At 38.0% G+C, this 22,563-nt stretch overlaps 1 protein-coding gene and 1 long non-coding RNA gene across 2 annotated transcripts in view; one reads left to right on the forward strand and one right to left on the reverse strand.

Annotated features, from left to right (window-relative positions):
- LOC113609888 (uncharacterized) overlaps positions 1-22,434 on the forward strand; it is a 275,919-nt gene extending 253,485 nt beyond the window's left edge. The window contains exon 3 of the long non-coding RNA XR_003428858.1: positions 22,233-22,434. This is a non-coding gene — a long non-coding RNA (uncharacterized LOC113609888). The remainder of the gene's footprint in view (positions 1-22,232) is intronic.
- NAA11 (N-alpha-acetyltransferase 11, NatA catalytic subunit) lies at positions 19,149-19,854 on the reverse strand. Its single transcript, XM_027087597.1, is given in 2 exon segments — positions 19,149-19,683; positions 19,685-19,854. Coding segments are annotated over 2 exon segments (690 nt in total). The 5' UTR covers positions 19,840-19,854.
- Positions 22,435-22,563: the final 129 nt, after the last annotated feature.

The raw sequence follows: 22,563 nt of genomic DNA on the forward strand, positions 1-22,563 counted from the left end.
TCTAAACTATTCAAAAGGTTTTCTAGCTTCTAGTTGGCCTTGGCCAACTGAGAGTACTGGCAGAAGAATGGAGGGGGAGAAGAGGTCAAGTTATTCCCTTGGGTCCCCCTCTGGGGTCATGCTGGGCTGGTAACATCGCTTGACTAAGGAAGGAGAGGCTTTTTTCTTTTATTGAAGGATGTTACTTTTTATTTCTTCTGGATTACAAAAAGAAAGCTCAAGGTGCTGCTGGAGGCCACAGTTCAAATCACCTCTGCAATCTGCCTTAACCCTGAGTGTCCTGTTCCCAGGGTCCCTGCCCAGGAAGGCAGCAGCTCCTCTGCGTCTCCATCTGGGCAGCTGAATTTCATGTGAAGCAGCGCTGTGGCCACAGGGCCCAGGCTGGGTGTGTGCCACAGAAGCAGTGTTAGAAAATGCCAGTGCACACGAGATTGCAGTCCTAGTTATGGACCTGTCGTGGGGCCCCATTCTCCACCATGGAAATATCAAGAAAAGCAGAGGTTCAGGAGGGAGAGGCTTTTAAATGGCTCTCTCTTTGGATTCTAGTTACCACTCCCTCCCTTTGCCCCTTCAGACCTACAGTCAGTAACAGCGGCCCCCAAGGGGGTACTGCACTAACTCTTGTGAGTTCCCTACATCTGCTTTCACCTTTGTATACAATCCCTTTATTAATTCTCTTCAGTTTGAGTGTGCCGTCTATTTTCTGCAAAGATCCTAACTAAGATGATGAAACTGGCAAAACCCAGAAATGAAGTAGAAGGAAGAAAATTAAATACTATAGAAATGAGCCAGATTGGAAGAAGCACAAAGGAAAATAGGTTCTTCTGAAAACACAGGCACAATTAATGGTAGGAATTAGAAAAGATGTAATATGATATCAGAATAAATATAGTTTAAAAAGGCAAGAGAGAAAAGAATAGATATGGAAGACAGGCAAATCAGTGTCATGGTCAAAGAGAACCAAAATAATGTAACCAAACACGTATTTAAAGATATAACCCAAGATAACTTACCAAAAATAAAAGACTTGAATCTATAGATGGGATACACATGCCACATCCAAGAGAAAAAGTGAGAGAATGATCAACACCAAAATCCAGCCTAGTAAAGTTTCATAGTTTCAATATATATTGACATGTAGTCTGCATCCAGATAAAAAGATCAAGAGACTTAAGGGGGAAAAAAATGCAGGATAACCTCAGACTTCTCTATATCAATACTCAATACTGTGGAACAATCAGTGCCAATTAAGGCTTGAAAAAAGAGTGACTCAAGAATCTTTATAACTAGACCAACTGCAGTTCAACATCAAAGCAACAATTTTGAACATGTAAGAGTTCAAGGAATATAGTTTTTCGAGTTTTTTTAACTTCAGCCTTCCTTTGATGAATGGAGAAACTACAGGAAAAGGACTGATTATGAGAATTGAATCCACTGTCCCTGGAACTACGATCATAGTGTGAGAATTATGGGAAAGATTAGAATGTAAATGTGAAAAATTGGACAATATAGAAATTATATATCCAACAAAAGTGAGGCGATGAGAGGGAGAGCAGTAAGAGGTGGAATAAATATGCTGATCTCTTTGTATCATAAGATGGATAGCAATATTATTTAAAGCTGATAAAGTAATGGAGATATAAGGATATGTAGAGATATAAAGACAGATTGATTTTGGTGGAGTCGGAACAGATGACACACTCAAAAGGGTGACTGAAGACAGAGAAAGACAAATATCATATGATATCCCTTACACGTGGAATCTAAAACAGTCATACAAATGAACTTATTTACAAAACAGAAACAGACTCACAGACTTTGAAAACAAACTTATGGTTACCAAAGGGAGGGAGGGATAAATTAGGAGTTTGGGGTTAACGTATACCCACTATGATATATAAAACAGATAATCAACAAGGATCTACTGTATAGCACAGGGGACTCTACTCAATATTCTGTAATAACCTATATGGGAGAAAGAATGGATATATGTATATGTTTAACTGATTCCCTTTGCTGTAACACAACACTGTAAATCAACTATACTCCAAAATAAAGTTAAAATTTAAAAAAAAAAGGGGGTGACTGAAGAGAGTTAAATGAGGGTCTGATTATAAAAGCCTGAGAAGAACAAAAGAGATGAACGAGGGATGATGTAGCAACATCAGGAAGCCACTACCATTCCTGGGACAGAAGGGACAAGGGGAGGAAGGTACTACCAGAATATGAAGAAAGAAGCACTCATGGGAGAGTATCTGCTGGACAAGAGCAGTTGCCATAGGTAGAGGAAATAGATCAACCCTCCAAATTGTGGCTGGGGAAGAAGAGCTGCGGGCTAGGTATCCTGTTCTCTTTTTCTCTTTCTACTTGGTCGCATTGACCCATCCCAGCTGGAAACTAAAGGGCAAAGGAATCCAGTTAAGGTGATCAATAGAGGTCAGCCTTCCACGGTATAGAGCAGTATATCTTAGCCACACTAAGACACACCCGTACACTATGCTCCCCTTTCCCTCTGCTGATCCTCAGCTAGTTGAGTGCTTTACCTGAAGATGACCCAACCCTTTATGCCCATAGGATCTAAGTCATTAAGTTACCGCAGTTTGGGGACAGTACTTTTAAGCAAGAGAGTACTAAGATGTGTCTCAGTGAAACTCCTAGGTTCTAGACATAGTCTTCTTTGCCTGAGTATGTGACAACAACCCAATTTTCCTTCTGGAAGATAGCAGCAATCATCCTGTTCAAAATGGTTTGCCGGTTTAGAAGCAAGAGGAACCCAAAACGGCCAGGGACAGTCACAGGTTCCAATTTAATACACCTGGTATAAATATTCCTCTCTAGAACACTAGGACCGCTAAACCCACTGAGCCAAGACATCAGGCTTGACCAGCAGAAATTGCTTAAGTGGGTTACGAGGCACAGTATGAGAGGGCTCACTACCACCCCACCTCCTGGCTCCCAAACCTGTACATGCTGACAGTTGGAGACATAACACTATACAGTGACTCCTAGTTTAAGGCATATAGAAAGTTTCCGAAATTCTCAAGGTTGAATACCACTGAGCTTTCAGTTCAGTTATTGTTGTTTTATAGCAGACATTTCTAGAAGATGAGGCATAGCATAAGACCAGTGATTCCACAGGCATGAGCCCATTGCTACATTTCCTTTGTTGTAAAATGGGTTCCTTGTTTGTGTAGCTTTATGTGGCAATGAATAAGGCATTCCTTAAGTTAGCAAATAATGGTATTGGCAGAAGTGCTGTAGACTAGAAAGGAAATTCATATCCAGAATAAGCTTGTGTTTCTATAAAGGCAAATTGTTATACCCTCCATGAGAGAAGGGATACAACGTGATCAACTTGCTACACTTGGCACTTGGCAGTGGTGGTAGTCACGTTAGCTTTGGTGATAGGTATATGTAATATGTTTTCTAGTTCTAAAAAATTAGAAAATTTAGGACTATCCTAAATATTAGAATTTTGAAAATAAATTCAGCTGTCTTTCATTGTAATGAATTTCCAGTCATTGAAGTTGTTCAGGTAAATGCTAATGGATGTGATATTAGAGATTCACACCTTCAACTGAAGATTGTATCTTTTACTTTGAGGCTCTTACCATTTACCAAGTTATACCTCAGTAGACTCATTCATTTTTGTAAATGCTTGTGAACTCCATTCCTACATTATGTGTCAAAGTCCCTTTCATTTGCTCTGCCTTTACAAATGTTGTACTATCCCATTTTGTCCATCACTATCTTTGCTTTGCTAACCTCTTCATACCTTTAAATCTCAGCCCCAGTGTCACTTCTTCCTGGAAGCCTTCTCTGTTTTTTTGGTTGTTTGTTTGTTTGTTTTTGTTACAAGTCTATCTCCCTACTAAGTCATGAATTCCTTAAGATAAAATACTGTATATCCTGAGTATATCTATCACTCTGTACAGTGCTTGACACAGTGGATAGATGGATGGATGGATTAATTAGTTGATTAAGATTTGCATCATTCTAGCCTAATCAGAGACAAGACGTATAGCAGCATTTCTGCAAAAGGAGGCAAGGCATGTAGAAAGAAAGTGGTCAATGTTAAGGCATATTAATTTTGGTCCAGGAAGTAAGGTAGCTGTAGGACAATAACAAAATAACAAAAGGACAAGTTACAGTTTTTAGATTGAAAGGCTGTAGAAACATTACTTGAAAGGAGAGAAAAAATATATGCTTGTGAACAAATAATTTCCCCTCTTATTTTCTATGGTCAGTTCAACTCAAATAGTCTTCGATTATAACAATTTTGCATGAAGATTCAATTTTACTTATGATGTAAAAGACCAGAACAGTCTAGAGAGAAAATTATATTGTATTGATATATTTCTAAAATATTCTATTCAATAGTACTTTACTTCTTTTACAATGTGAAAGGCATCTGCATTCCATATTGGAAATATATGGGCCCAGTTTCTGTGTGACCAAATAAATCACTACTATGTTCTAGTTTGATAACTTTGCCCCTGTGTAATCCTATGGATGTGAAAGTATATATGGGAAGCATCAAGATAATTGTTTTGTGAAGGGAAACCAGTGTTCTCTCATGCCCTATAGCCTTTAAAAAAGATAAAAAGAAGGAAAAAACCTTATAATTGCATGCTTGGAAAACAACTGCAGTCATTTTCCTGGCTGAAGATTAAATTATTGTACATTATAGTGTGCATGTCTGTGATAAGTAGATTACTATAGATCATTCCAAGAGAAGGTGGAGGGAAGATTGCACTAACATTAGCTTCTCTGGTATTTGCAGGCTGTAAATTTCTTTAAATGATAGATGTAAAGATGGAAGACAGATGGATAGAGGAAAAGACAGACTCAGATACTGGATGAGTTAGTACTGCAGCCCGCGCTCCAGCGCTGTCTTATTACCACAAGGCTAGCAAGCATCAAAGTCCCCCACATCCCCCCGCTCCCTCCCCCTGCAATGTACCGATTTATATGAAAATTAAGATTACAAATTAAAGCTTGGCTATCCTGGAGTTTTCCAGTTCATCAGCCATCCAATAAAAATGATGTCAAGCCTGTATGCATAATTCCCAGAAGATTACTTTGTCCTTACAGCTAAGCCGTGTCCCTGTATGAAAGATCTCTATCCACTTTTATTGAAATAAAGAACTAACATTCATAATCCCAATATTGAGGTATAATCTTCATTATCTCCTGACCCTCTTGAGGTTCCCCCAATCTATATTACTTCAGATTTGTTTATTTATAATCCTTATGTATTTACCTTTACTGAGATAGGATTAAAAACTGAAAAAAAAAAAAAGCTCCAAAAAATCCTTATGATCTCATGATTGAGTTTCAGTTTACCAACAATCAACTAATGTGTTAGACTGAGTTTGTTGTTGGTTTTTTTTAAAGTGGCTCTTATAGTTGTCTAGTCTAAGCTTGAAAAGGCATTAATTGGTCCCCTGAGTGTCCCTGTTTCATTAAATGAATTATTGCCAATCCAACCTGGTTTGTGAAATGATGGCAGCATCCTCTTTTCCCATTTGCTAAAAAAGGTGGGGGAGGGGTGCATGAAAAGACAGACACAGATAGAATAATCCAGATTAACTTTTATCTCTTAGGAAGTTTTGATTCATAACTATGGTTAATTACTGGTAACCACAATCCCCCAACTTCCCCCCCCCAAGAGCCCTAATGGCCTCTGGCTATGCCTCGGGCTCTTAACTATCACACTAGTCATTAATGCTGGTCAAGATGATTTCTTGGAGATTATTGCTCATTTATTTTTTGTTTAATAGACAAAACAGACTGTTCCGCACAAAGAATGAAATGGTAGTCAATTTTTCCCCTTTCAAAAAGCATAAACACCTATGACAACCACATTTTACTGTATTTTTAAAACATTTCAAATATTATTTTAGTTTTATTTCTAAAGTGAAAACCGGGTTTGCAATGTCCTGGTTTTCACTGGTCATCATACTTTCTTAAATGAATTTTTGTTATTATATTTGGAGAAACACATCTTGATTAAGAGATTTGCTAAGTGTTCTTAGTTATTTGTATCTCTGATTTTACCTTTTGTGCAAGGAAATATTATTTGGCTTTTAGATTTGAAAACAGAGGGAAAATAGAAGTACTTTACTATTGACGCAGAACTGCACTGGAGTGTTTCTTCTTAAAATAACATTTATTCTTTGATCATAAAGGATTCTTGTTTTACCATTATTTGATATAAAGTGGGATTCTGTATAATCTTCATTGGTTCAATTCTTCTTCTTCTGTGAATCCTTTCATTTCATTCATTCGTGCTTTTACTTGAGCACACTCAGAGATAAATCTGAAGAGAATGGAGAAGACACTGAGAAGACAGAAACAGTTTATGATCACTAAATAATTGTTTGCATAAAATGATATTCAAATGTAAAGCTCTGTATTAGAATTATTAGCTTTATTAAAATGTTTACTCACCAATTAGAAGGGAAGTAACTGGAACCAATATTTATTGTGCACCTACTATTTTCTGTATGGGTGCATAATTTACATGAATTATCTTACTTAACCCTTGCAACAACTTTATAGTCCTTAGAGCAACCCTACAATTATTCCTATTTTATGGATGTATAAATTGGGACATTAATATTGTTGAAGATGTGGGAGAAAGAATAAAAAAGAATTGGAGGAAACATGAAGAAAAGAAAGTTTCAGGTCTTAAAAGCAAACATTGCTTCGTAGTACTCTATGCCTTCATTTGCTCATAGATAAGAAATGCATTCGCTCTTTCCTTTGAAAACTGTGGTCCAAGGTGGCAGGACACCCCATGGAGCCCTAGTTTAGATCCTCCAATAGACAGGATAAGAATATTGATGAAGCAGGTTTATCCTACCTGAGATTCATTTGAGTTAAATATAAATATTCTTTAGAGGAGCAAGCCTGCCAGTTATGAATAATTTTGTGTGCATTTTAAAAAATGCTTATTACCAGCTATGATGTAGGATCGATCTATCTACCAATCATCTATCTATCTATCTAGGTATCTATCTATCCATCCATCTATCTATGGGAAGTGGGGACAGAAGGGGAAAAGGTATTAAAAAAGTGATCTGAGTGTAGGTTATTTTGAAGGAATTCTGGCATAGGTTAGGGGTGTACAACTTAAGCCAGAAAAGAGTAATAGAATACTGGGTATCAGGGATGGAAGAAGAATTCAGGATGAAAAAGTGAAAATTCATTTATGCCCTTAGCTTAGCCTTGCCCCGTCTGACATAAGACAGTGTGTACCCTGTCCTGGAAAATGTTTATAATTTATAAAGCTCTGAATTCTCAGGGATAAGCCATGAATTACAGAGGGATTCTAAAAGCTTTACATTCTATGATAAGCCACTATAATGTTTTTTCCTCATCAAAGACAGGAACTTGTTTTTTAACATAAGTGACCAAAATGTTTTCCAATTAGAATTGTACTGGTATACATAATTTTAAAGTACAAATACAGCCTTCTTTTTTTATTCAGGATGTCCAATTATTCTGAAACTACTTCCTTTCAATGCCCAAATAAAATTCTAATCAGTAATCAAAGAAATGATCTATATTTTTTCTGGACAAGGATAAGAGCGGACCTAAGACAAATTTCATAAACAATATTTAACTTTGTAACAGCTGACACTTTCACTCCTAAACTGATTTTGTAACTCTGACTCTGGATTTCTACCATCAGCTGACAAATGACTATGAGGTTATTTCATGAATGTATCATTTTGACATGGTTGTCATCCTTATAAAGCAGGGTATATGCAATTATTTAAATATTTCTAAAGCAGGTGCTTCAGAGACTCTAGGTATAACCTAGAATGTACGGGCTTAACCCCTATGTAATATTACCACCCATTAACTTGAAACAGTTGAGACAAAGATGCTAATCAACTAGGCACACAAAAGCTGTGATACTTGAGCCTTAGATGCTTACTGGATATAAACTAATCTATCCACCCTGCCCCCTCTGATTCCCCCAATTATAAGGAAGAGAATAAAATTAAAGAACATGTATGAAGTGGTAGAAAATATATCATGGATCTTTGTTTTTCATACTTCAGTACTTTACAAGGGATATACAGGATGGGCAAATTTTAAGGGGCTCAAAATCTGTATATTCAACTTCCAAATGTACGTCTTCCTAGACTGATCTGCCTAAGAGCCTTCTGTGGTGTTGGTTCTTCTTTCTCAACTTTCCTTCGCACTAATCATTCTGCCACTTTTTAAAGAAAGGCCTATCTCTCACTCACTGGGAATCTCACTAAGCAGGGCACACTTATTTACCAAGGCACAAAACTGTCTTGGATGCCAAAGGAACAATTAGAAATATTTATTTCCTAGAAGCCTCTTCATATAAGGGAGTCCATAACTTTTCAAAATTCTTTATAACATCTATTATTTAACAAAGTTTAACTTATGTACCTCCTTTAAGCCATAAAAGTAGGGACTGTGGGACTTAACACTGCTTAGGGGTCTGGTGATGGAAAATCAGCCAGATGGTAATGTACTACTATAGTTTACTAAAGTTTCTGAGTATGTGAAAACTTTGGTCACTTTTTTTTTTTTTTTTTTTTTTTGGTGAATCTCTTTCACCTAAAACCATGCAAATGGGAGAACAAGTACAATTTGATTCACATGAATAATCTTATTACATATGAATGCCTAGGTCATAGAGAGCAAGAGATAAGCAACTTTTATTAAGCCTCTTTTCTTTTTAAATGAATATATAGACAGTTGATTTGCTACATTTACAGGAATTCACTCCCTTCTTCATACGTCGTCCCTTAAAATATTCACACACACACACATTCATCATTGCTGAAAAGCTTATTTTTTTGTCTGGATGGCTAGAGATGAAAAAGAAAATGATCACTGTTACTTTGCACCAGTTTGAATTTGGGGATAAAAATCTCTGAAAGTAAAAATGTTAGCAAAGTAAAACCGTTAGAGATAACATTTACACATCTTCTTACAAATTACAATGCAGTTTTTCTTATACTATCTCATTACACAATGACCCAGAGGGCATGGAAGTTATTTTTCCCTAACTTATATATGAGAAAATTGAAATGCGAGAGGATATCCAGGTAGTAATAAGCCAAACTGGGACTAAAATTTAAGCCTTTGGAGTCAGGTCTGTGATCCCACTCTATTAAACCACCTCTTGTGAAAATTGCTCAATTTGCTAAGGACTGTATTCTCTAAGTAAGCTTTTATAATATGTAGTTGAGGTGATGACCTTACTCCAAAAGTGCAAAATCTATCTTAATTTTGGTTAGGAAAGCAATATATGTATGATTTATACTGAAAGGATTTTTTTTTTCCAGAACTTCACGAAATTCAATTCCTATATCCATATAAAGAAACAAGCTGTTTAAATAACGCTTCAAGTATGCCTCAGTGAAATGATCTGTGCCCTTTAAGATTTCAAAGAAGCATTCATGTCTAGGAAAAAGTATAAAGAAGGGCTGTGATAAGTCACTTGGTCTGTTTCATCAGTTTTTTAGCCGAGTACTGTTAATAAAAGTTCTAACTCAGAACACGCAGATGATGAAGGGATATGAGAAGCTAATGACACATGAGTAGAAAGGCATGTGATTCCAGACTGGCCTGGTGTCTGATTCTTAACAGAACATTGAAATTTTTGGAGCTTTTTGTTCTGGAAACAAATTAAGAAAATTTCAGTGTGACTTGTGAGTGTTCTCACTCTTCAAGCTTGTGCTATATGCCACTACTGCCAAATTGTAGCTATTGTTTGCTTGACTAGAACTTGGAGGAAAAAAAGGATAGGGCTTCCCTGGTGGCGCAGTGGTTGAGAGTCCGCCTGCCGATGCAGGGGACACATGCCGCGGAGCGGCTAGGCCCGTGAACCATGACCGCTGAGCCTGCGCGTCCGGAGCCTGTGCTCCGCAACGGCAGAGGCCACCACGGTGAGAGGCCCGTGTACCGCAAAAAAAAAAAAAAAAAGAATGGTACTCCGAATTATTTAGGTTCTAATCCAAACCGACCTAAAGTCTAGTCACAGGTATTTTCGATTAGGTCCAGGCTTGCAGATGAGTGTTAAGACCCTTACTAGTCAAAGTGTGGCTCCTAGCCCAGCAACATCAGCGTTGTCCAGGAACTAGTTAGAAATGTAGACCCTCAGGCCCCAGCCCCGACCTACTGAAACAAAATCTGCATTTTAACATCATCCCCCAGATGACTCATCTGCATGTGAAAACTGGAGAAAACTTCCTTTGAGCTATTTCAGAGTCCTTATCCTTTCCAAATTTTCCCAGCTTTGGACTAACTTCCAGCACCACTCCCCACTTTTCCCACACATCCACATACCCCATTGTTTTTAGACAATCACCTCTTGTTTGTCCCTTGTTCTTATCTCTAAAGGGAAAAATCACACAGATTCTAACTAGGTAACTCACAGACTTCACTCACAAGTTTCTCTCTATTAGCCAAAGAAAACTTTGCATCTTGATAATTAATATTTCTGAACAATTTGCTGACAGACCTGAGCCCACCCAGGTAGTTTCTTTAAAGCAGCAAGTAAAGGAGGGGGTGTGGGTCATTTTCTACAGCTAGTCCAATGGTAGTCACCATTAACTATCCTGTATCCTTGCTTCAAAGCCCTGCTTTTGGCCTCTCTAGGTTTGTACTTAAGGAAAAAGTGGTCAGTCCATTAAAATAATAATAATTTGCCCCATGTAAAAAGAACAATGCTATTACATAAAGCAGTATCATAGGCTCCCACAATTTCAGTGCTGCAGAAGCTATTGCTGCTGCTAAATCATCGTGATCACCCTGGAACCACTGGGAACATGCTAATTTATGCCCAAAGCAATATTAGTATTATTGTTTACTTCCATTATCTAAGTAGGCACAGTCCAAATTAGGTAGGCTGCTATAACTCTGTCTTCTCCTGGTATGAGACTGGGAAAAAGGATATAACAGTAACACAAAAAAGCAGCCAACAGTTTTAGCAAATAACACTGCAAAAGTCAGGTATCATTTCTTATTTTCCAATTACTCCAGTTCCTATCATCAAGTTTAGTAGACAGTAATGTGCCTGGTGCTAGAGAGAAATCATTCAGGTAAGCTGAGGCTACTCCTTCTGTTTCTCCATCTGCTAAGCTGTTAACACGAAGACATATTGACAAGGGCTCAAGGAAAACATGGAATATTTCATCAGTAAGATTATGCTGCCCTAGAGACAGATGTTAGAAAGCTGTTATATTTAAAAATAAAGAGATAAACAGATGCTTGAGGGGAAGGAATAAAATAGTTTTAGAATTGGGAAAGAAAATTAAAAAGGAAAGATGGAAAGATAGATGACAGGTTTGTACTGGCATAGGAAATGGCAAATCCTTATTGTGTAGGAAAAAAACTTCTATGTCTGCCTCAGGCAATCATTTACTGTTAGGTAGGCATTCTTAGAGTGCATTCTTAGAGAAGGTTTGTAAGAAGAGCTTAGCAGGGCTGATTATGATTACAGAGAACAGATTTATCTGTTGTCATAAGATGGTTAATGTCAGGGCTTTGACTTAAAACCATATACACTAGTTTTCATAAAAATTTAAACATGAGAAATGTTATATACTATGGTAATTCACATTCAGTGAATATAAAAACGTTAATAATAACTCTGGATTTATCTGGTGACTTTCACTGCACTTTGTCAAAACACTTTGTCTTCACTTATTTTTACTGGGGAAAATAGTAAATAGGATTATAATAGAGGGTTATCTAAATATTTACCAATGACATATAGTTGTCATGTATTAAGTCAACACTTAACATTTTAAAACAGTAGATTCTCCTTTTTTTTGCTATGGTTTTCACACTTTTATAAATAAAATGCAAAAAGTAGCAATAGGAAAGTGAAAGGAACTTTGGCTTTGAATTCAAATAACTTGGGTTCTGATCCTAGATATTTACTTTGCCTCTTTGAGCTTCAGGTTCCCCATCTATAAAACAGGGATAATAATACCTACCTCCTAGGGTTGCTGAGAGGATTAAATATATTGTTAATAAAGGCCCTAGCATTGTGCCTGAACATTATAGGTCCTCAATAAATGGCAAGTTATGTCACTAACAAAAATCAAATTGATACAAACAAGCAGATTCGATATTCCAATTTAATTACTGGTTATCCTTTTCTTGAAGTCTCCAAGTTCTGATTGCACAGTAGAAGCCCTTACTCACCACTTCCTCCCGCTGGGAAGGAGAATGAGAATACCTCCTCAGGGAAGGGGAGGACACGACAGAGGACAGGTTCCCAAAGAAAGGAAGAGGAAACAGAAAACTTCTACCAGAAAAGATGAAGAAGGAAGATGAAGGGGGCATGAGGTCTGACTTGATGGTACTGACTACCCCCTCAAGAATGAAAACCCAGATAAATAGTGGCAAAAACTGAAAGCAGAGGAGCTGTAGGCGTCTGCCCTGCTTCCTGTTCTGCATTCTTGGAAGAGACAACCTTGCAAGACAAACTACTACAAACAGAATAAAATGGCAGCATGGTGTGAGTAGGCCAAGGAAGGTTCTGTGATGGAAGGCCTCAAACTTCCTTGGCTTTTGTGCAGCAGGCTCTTGTGCCCACGTATTCCTTCATTCCCAGCAGGGCATGTGGAAGGTTGAGAGTTGACAGTGAGAAGCCATTGGGGTCTCCTTGAGACGACCCCAGAGCAGATGCTGCAGAGCTCACAGGCTAAGCCAGGGCTCAGAGGGCAGACGTGGCAGAGACATGAAGACCTGCAATGCTGTTGAGAAGTGAAAAGAGAGCAAGTGAGCAAAGGAGGGCTACAGGCTCTGACAGAATAAAATACTGGTTTAACCAATGACAGAGTTTGGCAGCAGATCAGCCAGGCATTAATAGCCACTTTAGACTAGATACATCTCCATGGAAGCCAGTGAGAGTTGAGTGGACAACACAAAGATCCACGTGTGGATCTGGGGTCTCTCCTCTCCCTGTCATGAGGACACATGAACTTTTTCTGACAACACCTAAAAGCCGTTTCTGCCAGGAGAAAGGGGAGGAGGGAGAACAATGAAAGGCTGAGATCTACCCCAAAGATCCTATTTTAAACCTAAAGACACCATGATACTTTTGCTTGTCATCTTCGAATTCTATCCCATCCTGCTCCACTCAAAAAGAAATTTATCTCAATTCTAATGAAATGAAAGGCCTTTTTAGCTCTTGATAAGCTAGATGCAATGTGTCTAATTCTGTAAGTTATATTTTCTTTCTGTGAGACCTGGAGATGAAACCAAAATACCCACTGTCTCTTTATTCATAACTTAAAAGTGTCCTTATTACATTAGGTAATAGGAAGTAGTACCGTATGTACATTTTCTCTCCTTTCCATTTTTAAATTCTGCATTGGTAATTTGGGAGGGTCCTTCTTTCCTTCCTTCCTTCTTTCAATGAGTATGTACTGAGTACCTACCATGAATGAATAATGTGCCAGGAGTTAAGGAAACAAAGATAAATGGGACATGGACCCTATCCTTAATAAGGAAGAAAGTTTTGTGTGATATGTAAATGGAATATATAAATTAAAGAAAAGCTAGTGCAGTATTGCTTCCCATTGCTGAGCAACTGCAAACATAACAAAACAAAACAACAACAGAACCTTACAACTGCAAACATGCATTCTTTATCCATCTATCAGATGCACACAGAAGTAATAAAAGTTGACTGTTATGCACAGAGCAGTTAAAAAACATTTTTGTACAAAATCTTAATTACAGAGAAGTCAGTTCTCTGAATAACAACAGTAAATCAAGTTGCAGGACATTCAGAAGCATATAATACAAAATCTTGTTTTTTTAAAAAAGTGTACTTGCTGTAATGGAAGAGTAATAAGATGTGGGAGAATAAGCCATAAAGTCTATCATCACCTTTTTCAATTTGTTTCAGATGCTGTTAAGAGAGGACTGCAAAAGAAGTTATATAAAAACCAAACATTCTATAGTTCTTTTAGTTTTCTCAGTAAATATTCCTTGATATGTTTAAGACATTAAGATAAAATATGAATATTACGGTCCTTATTAGCTTATGAAGTGCAAATTTTTACATTACTAGGATTCCTTAAAGGAGGGCAACAGCAGCCTGAGAAATATGTTGTTATCATTACTTTCTGAAAACAAAACAGAATTTTATGACAACTTTAAAAAAAAATTCCTGTGATGTTCTGAGGATGTCAGTCTAAAGAAATAGCATTGCAGAATGTTTCAGGAAGGCTCTTTGAACCACTGCCATTCCCAGAAGAATGGTTATTATCTTCTCTTTCTTACTTCTTCCACCATAAAGCTCCTTGGCATGGAAAGAGTACAAAATTTAGGAAAAGCCTCTGCTTTTATCAGTTACCTCTGACAAAGCTGGTATTTCAGTCATCCTAAATGTACATCATACACTGACGGAAAAGTGACATTACTGGAGATTATAAATTAATTCAACACATGATACTATCTGATTAGTATTTCAAAACAATATTTTATCTCTTCCCAACCCCCTCCCCTCTATATCTTCATACAGTGCAGCTACATTTGAAATCTATGGTTTCTGGCATATCTGGGGTAAGGTTATACTAGGAATTTACCAGACCTGTCAGTCTCTAACTTTCTTCCATATTTCATTATATCATTCCAGCTATAATTAGTTGTCTGGTAAAATTAAGAACAGTCTATTTCAGTGAATGCTCATGTGAACATTTAACAACTTTTTGTTAGGATGACAGCTTAGCGACAGAAAGAATAAACCAAAAAAGGAGAGTCACTGAAGTAACCTTGGTTAACTCAATATTGCCAGCTCAATGGAAAATTCTAAGATTTTGCATTTTTTCCCCTTTTTTGTTATTAATCACCCACATATTTCTTGTCAGGAGCATCACTTTGATGGCATTCCTGCCTCAACTAGCATGTTTTGAACTGACCTGTCTTCATTGCTATGGCTCCCTAGGAACTCTGGTGTTGATGAGCGTTGATTCAGCTGAATGCTTTGACTTTCAGCTTGTCAGTGAAAGCTATTTTAATCATTAAGATGCATCTCCCTTCCAAGATTGCAAACTGTTGCTGCTCACATACAACATTCTATCATTTGATTAGTGTGGAGAAGAAAAGAGCCTAAATAGTTGCTACAGATTATATTAAGAGCTAAAATTTACAGAATAAATAAGTGTGTGTGAGGTATTGTGCTAAGCAATTTACAGGCACTGTCCATTTAATGCTCACTCTGGTGGAGTCTCACCATCTGAGTTTGCACCCCTGTTCTCCATTCACTATCTGAATGACATGCAGTTCTCATCTGTAAAATGGAGTAATAGTACCTACTTCAGAGGGAAATTAGGAGGACTAAGTGAGACAATTCATACACAGTACCTAGAATAGTTCCTATGACATAGTGTTCTCATAGTGCTATTAGTGATTTTTATTAGCATTTTGTAGATGAAGACCTCCAGTTTCCTTCACCAGCTGCCCTACTCACCATCACTTCTAAATCTTCTAACTTTAACTGTCTCTGGTGCCCAGACCCAAAAGAAGATAAGGGAAAATGAAAAGTTATTTCTTTCAGGACTTTCTTCTGTAGGTATTTTAACTCCAGTTCCACATGAGGAATGCCACAATTGTGGCAAGATAATACTTTTGTAGTATTAACCTTTTTTTTTCCCCCCCCATTCTTTCTTTCTTCACAGTAGCCTTTTCCCATTCAGGCGGCTAGGTGTATGTCCTAGTAATACCCTATTGAATGGGATGGAGGTGAGGGATGGTAACTGAAGCCTTAGACAACCTGGGGGATTTCCAAGTAAAGGGGTCATTTCTTCCAGGCTTTAACAAGAGGTATAAAGGCGGCAAGGTGGCAGGATCCCAGTTTCCCATGCCGAGGTCTGTGCAAGAGCAGAAGACATATGTGTCCTGTGACTAAGCAGACAGCCTTAGATAGCTGCACAGAGTTCCCTGTGCCATGTTATGGAGAGCGGGCAGCAGAGTAATCCCAAGCTCCTAGCTGGACATGCAAGGAGAATTACTCATAGTCCAGAGCACCACTAGGATGGTTCCCATTGGTGCAGAAACTAAGCTGTGTGGTTACCAGAACTCCTTCCTCTTCCTCCTGGGCATACAGCTAAACTACATTACCTAGCCTCCCCTGCAGTTAGTAGGGAAAATAGGACTGACTTTCAAAACTTATGTGAACCTCTGTGTGTATTCTCTTCCCTTATCTGCAAGCTGGATGTATATGAACCAGTAGAGGACATATGATTCTAGAAAACAGCATTGAATCAGGGGTTAACCTGGGATCCATTAATCAAATTGAGGAGAACCATGAACTTGGATTTGGAACAAAAATAACTCTGTATCTTCCCTAACCTCTAACTGAAACTTAGCATTTCCTTCAATTATGAATGTAGGCCCCAATGAATAGTAATATTTACAATACTTGTGACTTTATCACCAATACAAATCACAGGTATTTTCATATTATATTACAGCTGTTGGAGGTATCTCAAAATACCATTTACACTCAATTTACACTCAATTTGCTTTTAAGTAACAGTATTAGACCCACTGCTAGATTTTTTATTACATATGCCAATAAAAAGGCACATATATAACGTAAGTTTATTATAAAATAATTTGGTAACAGTATTTCAATAAAATTGGTTTCCTTTGTGATCTCACAGATTTTCATGCCATTAAAAGACGATTTTCTGAGGAGTCCTTAGGCTTCACCAGATTGCCAAAGAGGGCTAAGGAACAGATGGTGTCCTAAATGATTTCATGGAGGAGGGCCCTTCTTTTCCTCTCTCCTTCACATCCCCACCACACTGCTGACTCATATTGGACTGTGATGTGAGAAATTAGCTGCTATTGTATTAAGTTATTGAGGTTTGGAGGTTAGTTTTTAGGACAACTAGCCTAGACACACTAATACTCTTGCTACCAAAATGGCCCAAACATGGCAGAGAGCACCCGAGACCTGAAGAGGCCTCTGATTGGAAAGGACCCAGAAGGGACTCGTGAGGACCAAAGATTAGATGGAGCCAGTGAAGATGCCTCAGAGGGTACCAACATGGAAGGGCAGTTTTGCTAAGTATAAGGAACAACTCCTTCATCTTAGAAATAAAGTTCAATAACAGTAATATAACTGCCACACAATAATTTTCTTACTATTATTTATTATTTTCTTTTCCCCTACTAGGGAGACAGTTATTTTTGTTTCTCGTATCAGATATTAAGTGCTTTTGAATTCATCAAATTATATATATAATATATAAAACTATATATATACAGTGTTAAAGCAATCTCCAATTATCTTCATTTTCTTAAAATCTTACTCAGGTAGAGTGTCTCAACTGAAGAGAAGCCAATAACCATGAAGATAAGATGCTGTATAATGTAAACATCAGCCTGTCCTAATCACTGGTGTATACCAAGCCTCATGCCAGGCATATACACATTTTTATGAACGAGTAAATTAATCAAACAGCATTTATTTTAATTATATGCAGTGTGTGTCACTCATGACTGGACTTTGTTATGAGAAAGTCACTGCCTTTTTCATATATAAGCGTAAGGTGAGTAGGTTTGGAACTTAAAGCTTCTACACGGAGCCTAAGGGAAATTAGATAGTCTTTTAAAATTACTTTTCAGTGTCTGCTTAGTATTAGGGTGTAGTCGGAAGAACCATAATTGTTTTTGTTCTTTGACTTTTCATGTTGATTTTCATACATTCAAGAGTGAAGAACAGCATAATGAACCCCCCAAGTACCCATTACCCAACTTCAACAATTATACATGTTGTCATTCTTATTTTATCTATTCCCCCTGCCCTGACCTTTTTTTGCTGGAGTTTTTTTGTTGTTTTTTTTTTTTTTTGCGGTACGCGGGCCTCTCACTGTTGTGGCCTCTCCCATTGCGGAGCACAGGTTCCGGACGCGCAGGCTCGGCAGCCATGGCTCACAGGCCCAGCTGCTCCGCAGCATGTGGGATCTTCCCGGACCGGGGCACGAGCCCGTGTCCCCTGCATCGGCAGGCGGACTCTCAACCACTGCGCCACCAGGGAAGCCCTGGAGTATTTTTTTTTTGGCTGGATTCTTTTAAATTCTAGGCTTCATATTCTTTCAACTCTAATTATTTCAATATATATCTCTAACAGAGAAGAACTTTTTTTAACATAATACTACAATACCATTTAGCTTACTTAACAAAATTATTAACAATTCCTTAATAGCATATACAGTCCATGTTCAAATTTTGCCTGGTCATCTCAAAATGTCTTATATTTGGTTTGTTTAAGTCAAACAGTCTCCACAATGGTTGTGTTTGGTCAACATATCTCTAAAGTTTAATAGATAAATTCCTCCTCCCTCTTTAAAAAATGACATTCATTTGTTGAAGATACCAGGTCATTGGTTCTGTAGAAATTCTCTCATTCTGGATATGGCTGACTGTAGCTTAACATGTCCCTCTATTATTATTATCATTATTATTATTTTAATAAAAATGGTAGTTAGATCTAGGGCCTTGTTTGAATTCAAGATAAATTTTATACATACACACAAAATTTTCTTTTGGCAAGAATATTTCATAGGTGTCACTGTGCACTTCCTATTGCATTTGGAGGCACATAATATTTGTCTCCTTTATAGTGATGTTACACTTGACCAGTGACTTCAAGAGTTGCCAGTCATCCATCGTTGCAAACTGCTCCAGCTTTCACCTAATGGTATTAGTCATTGACGACAATTGGCTAGATCTATTATTTCAAGAGTTGCAAAATGGCAATTTTATAATTCTGTCATTCTTTCTGTCTTTATTAGCTGTCATTCTATAAAGAAGAAATTTCTTTCATTGACTATGTGGATACCCTGAAATACAATTCATACTGAAAAGGCAGGATAAATGCTTGTTTCTTTTACTGAATTTAATCTACTTTCAGCATGGAGTCCTATTAACTTCCAATAGTGAGCAATGAGTTTCCCCCAGCCCACTCTACACCCCTCCCCAAGGTCGACATGTGGCTTTCACAGTGAAACCCATCAGGGCTAGAATGGGATGGGATTGGGCTGACCCTGGTATGGTCCAGGAATTTAGGGGAGATAGGCAGTGGTCAGGGAAGAGAGAATACGTACCTTAAGCAGGCTCTAGGAGGTGGAGTGTGAGTCTTCTGAGCTGTCCTGGGCACAGGGGCTTTCCGTGGATTTGCTGGATTCCTTGCTGTCACTGCCACTATCATCAGCGGACGGGTTCTTCTATTGACAGGCCTCTTCGGAACCAGGAAGTGTGCTGCCCTGGACCTCCTGGTTCTCCCTGGAGCCCAGCACAACATACCTGCCCTTCTCCTTCAGCTCCAGCTACCTCCTCAGCTCATCTGCCATCTGTGACAGACCCGGCTTCATAGCATAAGCATCTTCTCCATCTGCAGAGTATTTGGGTTCCACCTCACTAACGTGAAGGTTGAGAGCGTTAGAATAGAGGTGTAAGGCTGCCCAGTTACTCTTCCTGACATGCAGGGACACATACTTGTCATTAAAGTTCTCCATCATGGCCCGGGAGGCCTGGTCCATCAGCTTCTGGGCCAGGCCGAGGCGCCGGTGTGAACGCTTCACAGCCAGGGAGGTGATATGTCCATGGGGGACATCATCTGGGTCCTCCTCCATTTTGGCCAGACATAGCCCGCAATCTTCTGTCCTCATACTCAGTGATGTAAGAGAGATGGGGTCAGGAAAGGCCATGGTAGAAATAGTATTTCATCTGGTAGTTCTCCAGAGGGCAAAGGAGGTTGCAGGGCTGCAGTTTCACCAGGTCGTCTGGCCGAGCACTGCGGATGTTCATAATGGTGGCAGGTAGCGAGCCGGCTCCGAGTGCGGAGACTGGGAGAGAGGGTACTGCCAAGCACAAGGGACACTGTTTGCCTCGGGGGCTTGAGTCCAGGGGAGACGAAGCTGCGAGGCCGGATGGCGTGGAAGCTGGATGGCGGGAAGGCAAGATAACCAGCAGACAGAAGGGGCGGTGCTAAGATATGGCTTCCGGAAGTGTCCACCTAGTCCCAGCCAATGAGGTTTTCACTTGATTGTGCATGTGCGCGCGCATGGCTGAGGGGGTGGGACAGTGGAGTTCATTATGCTCTCAATGGTTTTAATACAATGTTTGATCCATTGTTGTCATTATTCTTTTATTTGTTTCAATTGTAACTTTTTAATTTGGATACATCTGTATAAATGTTCACGAACTGTATAAACCCATGTCACCGGAGTTTAGAGCAAGAACTAGAACACTGCGAGGACCCCAGAAACCCCCCTTGATGCCCCCTTCCAGTCCTCCTTGCCCCATGTTCCAAGAGTAACTGTGACCTAGATTTCTAACTGTCTTTATATACATGGAATCATAATGCATACACTGTTTTTGTGTCTTTTTTTTTTTTTCCACTCGATACTTGTTTCAGGTACCTTGTTGTGTGTAGTTGGGAATTCTTTATACTCTTTCTTGTTTGATATTCCATTGCCTAAACATATCGCAACTTATTCACCCATTCGACTGTTGTTGGCCATTTGTATTATTTTAAATTTAGGAATAGTAGGAATAGTGTAGCGAAACGTTCTGGAGCATGTTTTTGTTGACCCATGCATATTTATCTAGGATTAGAATTACTGGGTCAAAACATAACGTCATATTCAACTTTTATGTAAATACTGCCAAGCTATTTTCCAAAATGGTTGTTGCACATTTTCATCAACACTTGGTATTTCTCATCTTTTTCATTTTAGCCAAGGTGGGGAGGTGGGGGAGAATGGTAGTATTATATTGTGGTTTTATTTTGCATGTCTCTAATGAAGTTGAGCACCTTTTTTACATGCTTATTAGCCATTCTAAATTCTTTTTTTATGAAGTGGTTGTTCAAGTCTTTTGTTCATTTTTCTATTGGGTTGTGTGTATTTTTCTCATTGATATTTAAGAGTTTTTAAAATATATATATTCTGAATATGACTCCTCTGTCAGATATATTTATAGTGAATAACATCTTCCCTTACTGGTTGATTTTTTATTCTCTTAATGGTTATTTCTGACACCAAGTGGGAATTTTAACATAGTCCAATTGTCTGCCTTTTTACATTTCATAGTTAATGCTTTTTTTGTGTCCTGTTCAAGAAATCTTTGCTAACTCCAGGGTCACAGAGACATTCTTCTATGTTTTCTCCAGAAACCTTTATTGTTTTACATTTTATGTTTACATATGCAATCTGTTGGAATTTATTTTTGTGTATGTTGTGAGGTAGAGGTTCAGCTGTTTTTCTTCCATGGATATTCTAACCATCTAGCACCATTTATTGAAAAAAAACACTTTTCCTCCACTGTATTGCATTCTTGCCTTTGTCATAAATCCTAAATTGCATTTCTAGATACATTGTAAAAATTTTATACCACCTTGATATAGCAAGATATGTGGTATTTCTTTAATAGTGCAAAGAAGTCATATTTTATTAGTACCACTTGCATGTAACCTGACTGTAAGCCTTAGAATTATCTGTGTATCTTATATAGTCTTCCTTTCCCATTTCCTGTCATATCATTACCTGGAAACTCACACACCAAAATTAACTGCTGTAATTAGATAGTCTCTTTTCTTGTATCATTACCTAGGTCATGGTTATACTCTAACTCATGTAGAAAATGTGTGCAGTATTCTTTCCAATAAGGTTACACACTTATTTACTAGCTGAAGTAGTCTACAGCCATGTGATTTGTGTAACATAGCTTGAAAAGCCACTATTTTTTGTTGTAATTTAACACTTAGTTGTGTTTTCATTAATAAGTTTTTAAGATTTAAGATAAGACTTTATATCCTTGATGTTTTGATTGACTCTATACATTGAAAAAGTTATTTCCCAGTATTATTTCCATTCAGAAATTTCTGTTTTATGTTAAACGTCACTCCATGGGCAAGGATGTATGTTTTGAGATGACATGGCTCTAAAAGCTTAATCCAGAAAGTCATTTGGTTCTTCTATTATAGGTTCTTCTTTAAAAAGCATGGACTATCAGAATTTGATTTCATTGTGGTCTCCTATAGAACGGTGTATCTTTACTGGACTTCCTAAAGTGTAGGCTTGACAAATGAGGCAGGTGTGACAAAATAGACCAACTTAGAAAAACTCAAAACTCACATATCAATTATGTATCTGTCATTTATGTTGTCATCACTTTTGTTTACCTTTTTCATTCCATAGGCCATGAAAGAAAGATGAAGAAGATCCTTGGGCCTGTACAAATTTGGGAAAAAGAGTCACCCTATTAGTCAGTAAGTTTTGTTTGTTTGATTCTGTTTAATCCTGAATCTGAGGACTAATCTTAGAGTAAGGCAAAACAGAAAGAGTTTTCAGAGGCACCTAGTTGGACCCAGAAAGAGAAAATGGCAGTTACTTTGGCTGTAGTGGGAGCCAAAGCATTTCCATGTCTAAGTCTTTTAGAGAGCAAAACACTTCATGACAGCTATATGATAATGTATAAGAGATCATCAATGTATGAACAAATAAACATTTTTTATGCCTACTGAGGTGA

This window comes from Aethalodelphis obliquidens, unplaced genomic scaffold, assembly GCF_003676395.1.
Source record: "Aethalodelphis obliquidens isolate GAN/ISIS:26980383/991018 unplaced genomic scaffold, ASM367639v1 scaffold59, whole genome shotgun sequence".
NCBI classification, from domain to species: domain Eukaryota; kingdom Metazoa; phylum Chordata; class Mammalia; order Artiodactyla; family Delphinidae; genus Aethalodelphis; species Aethalodelphis obliquidens.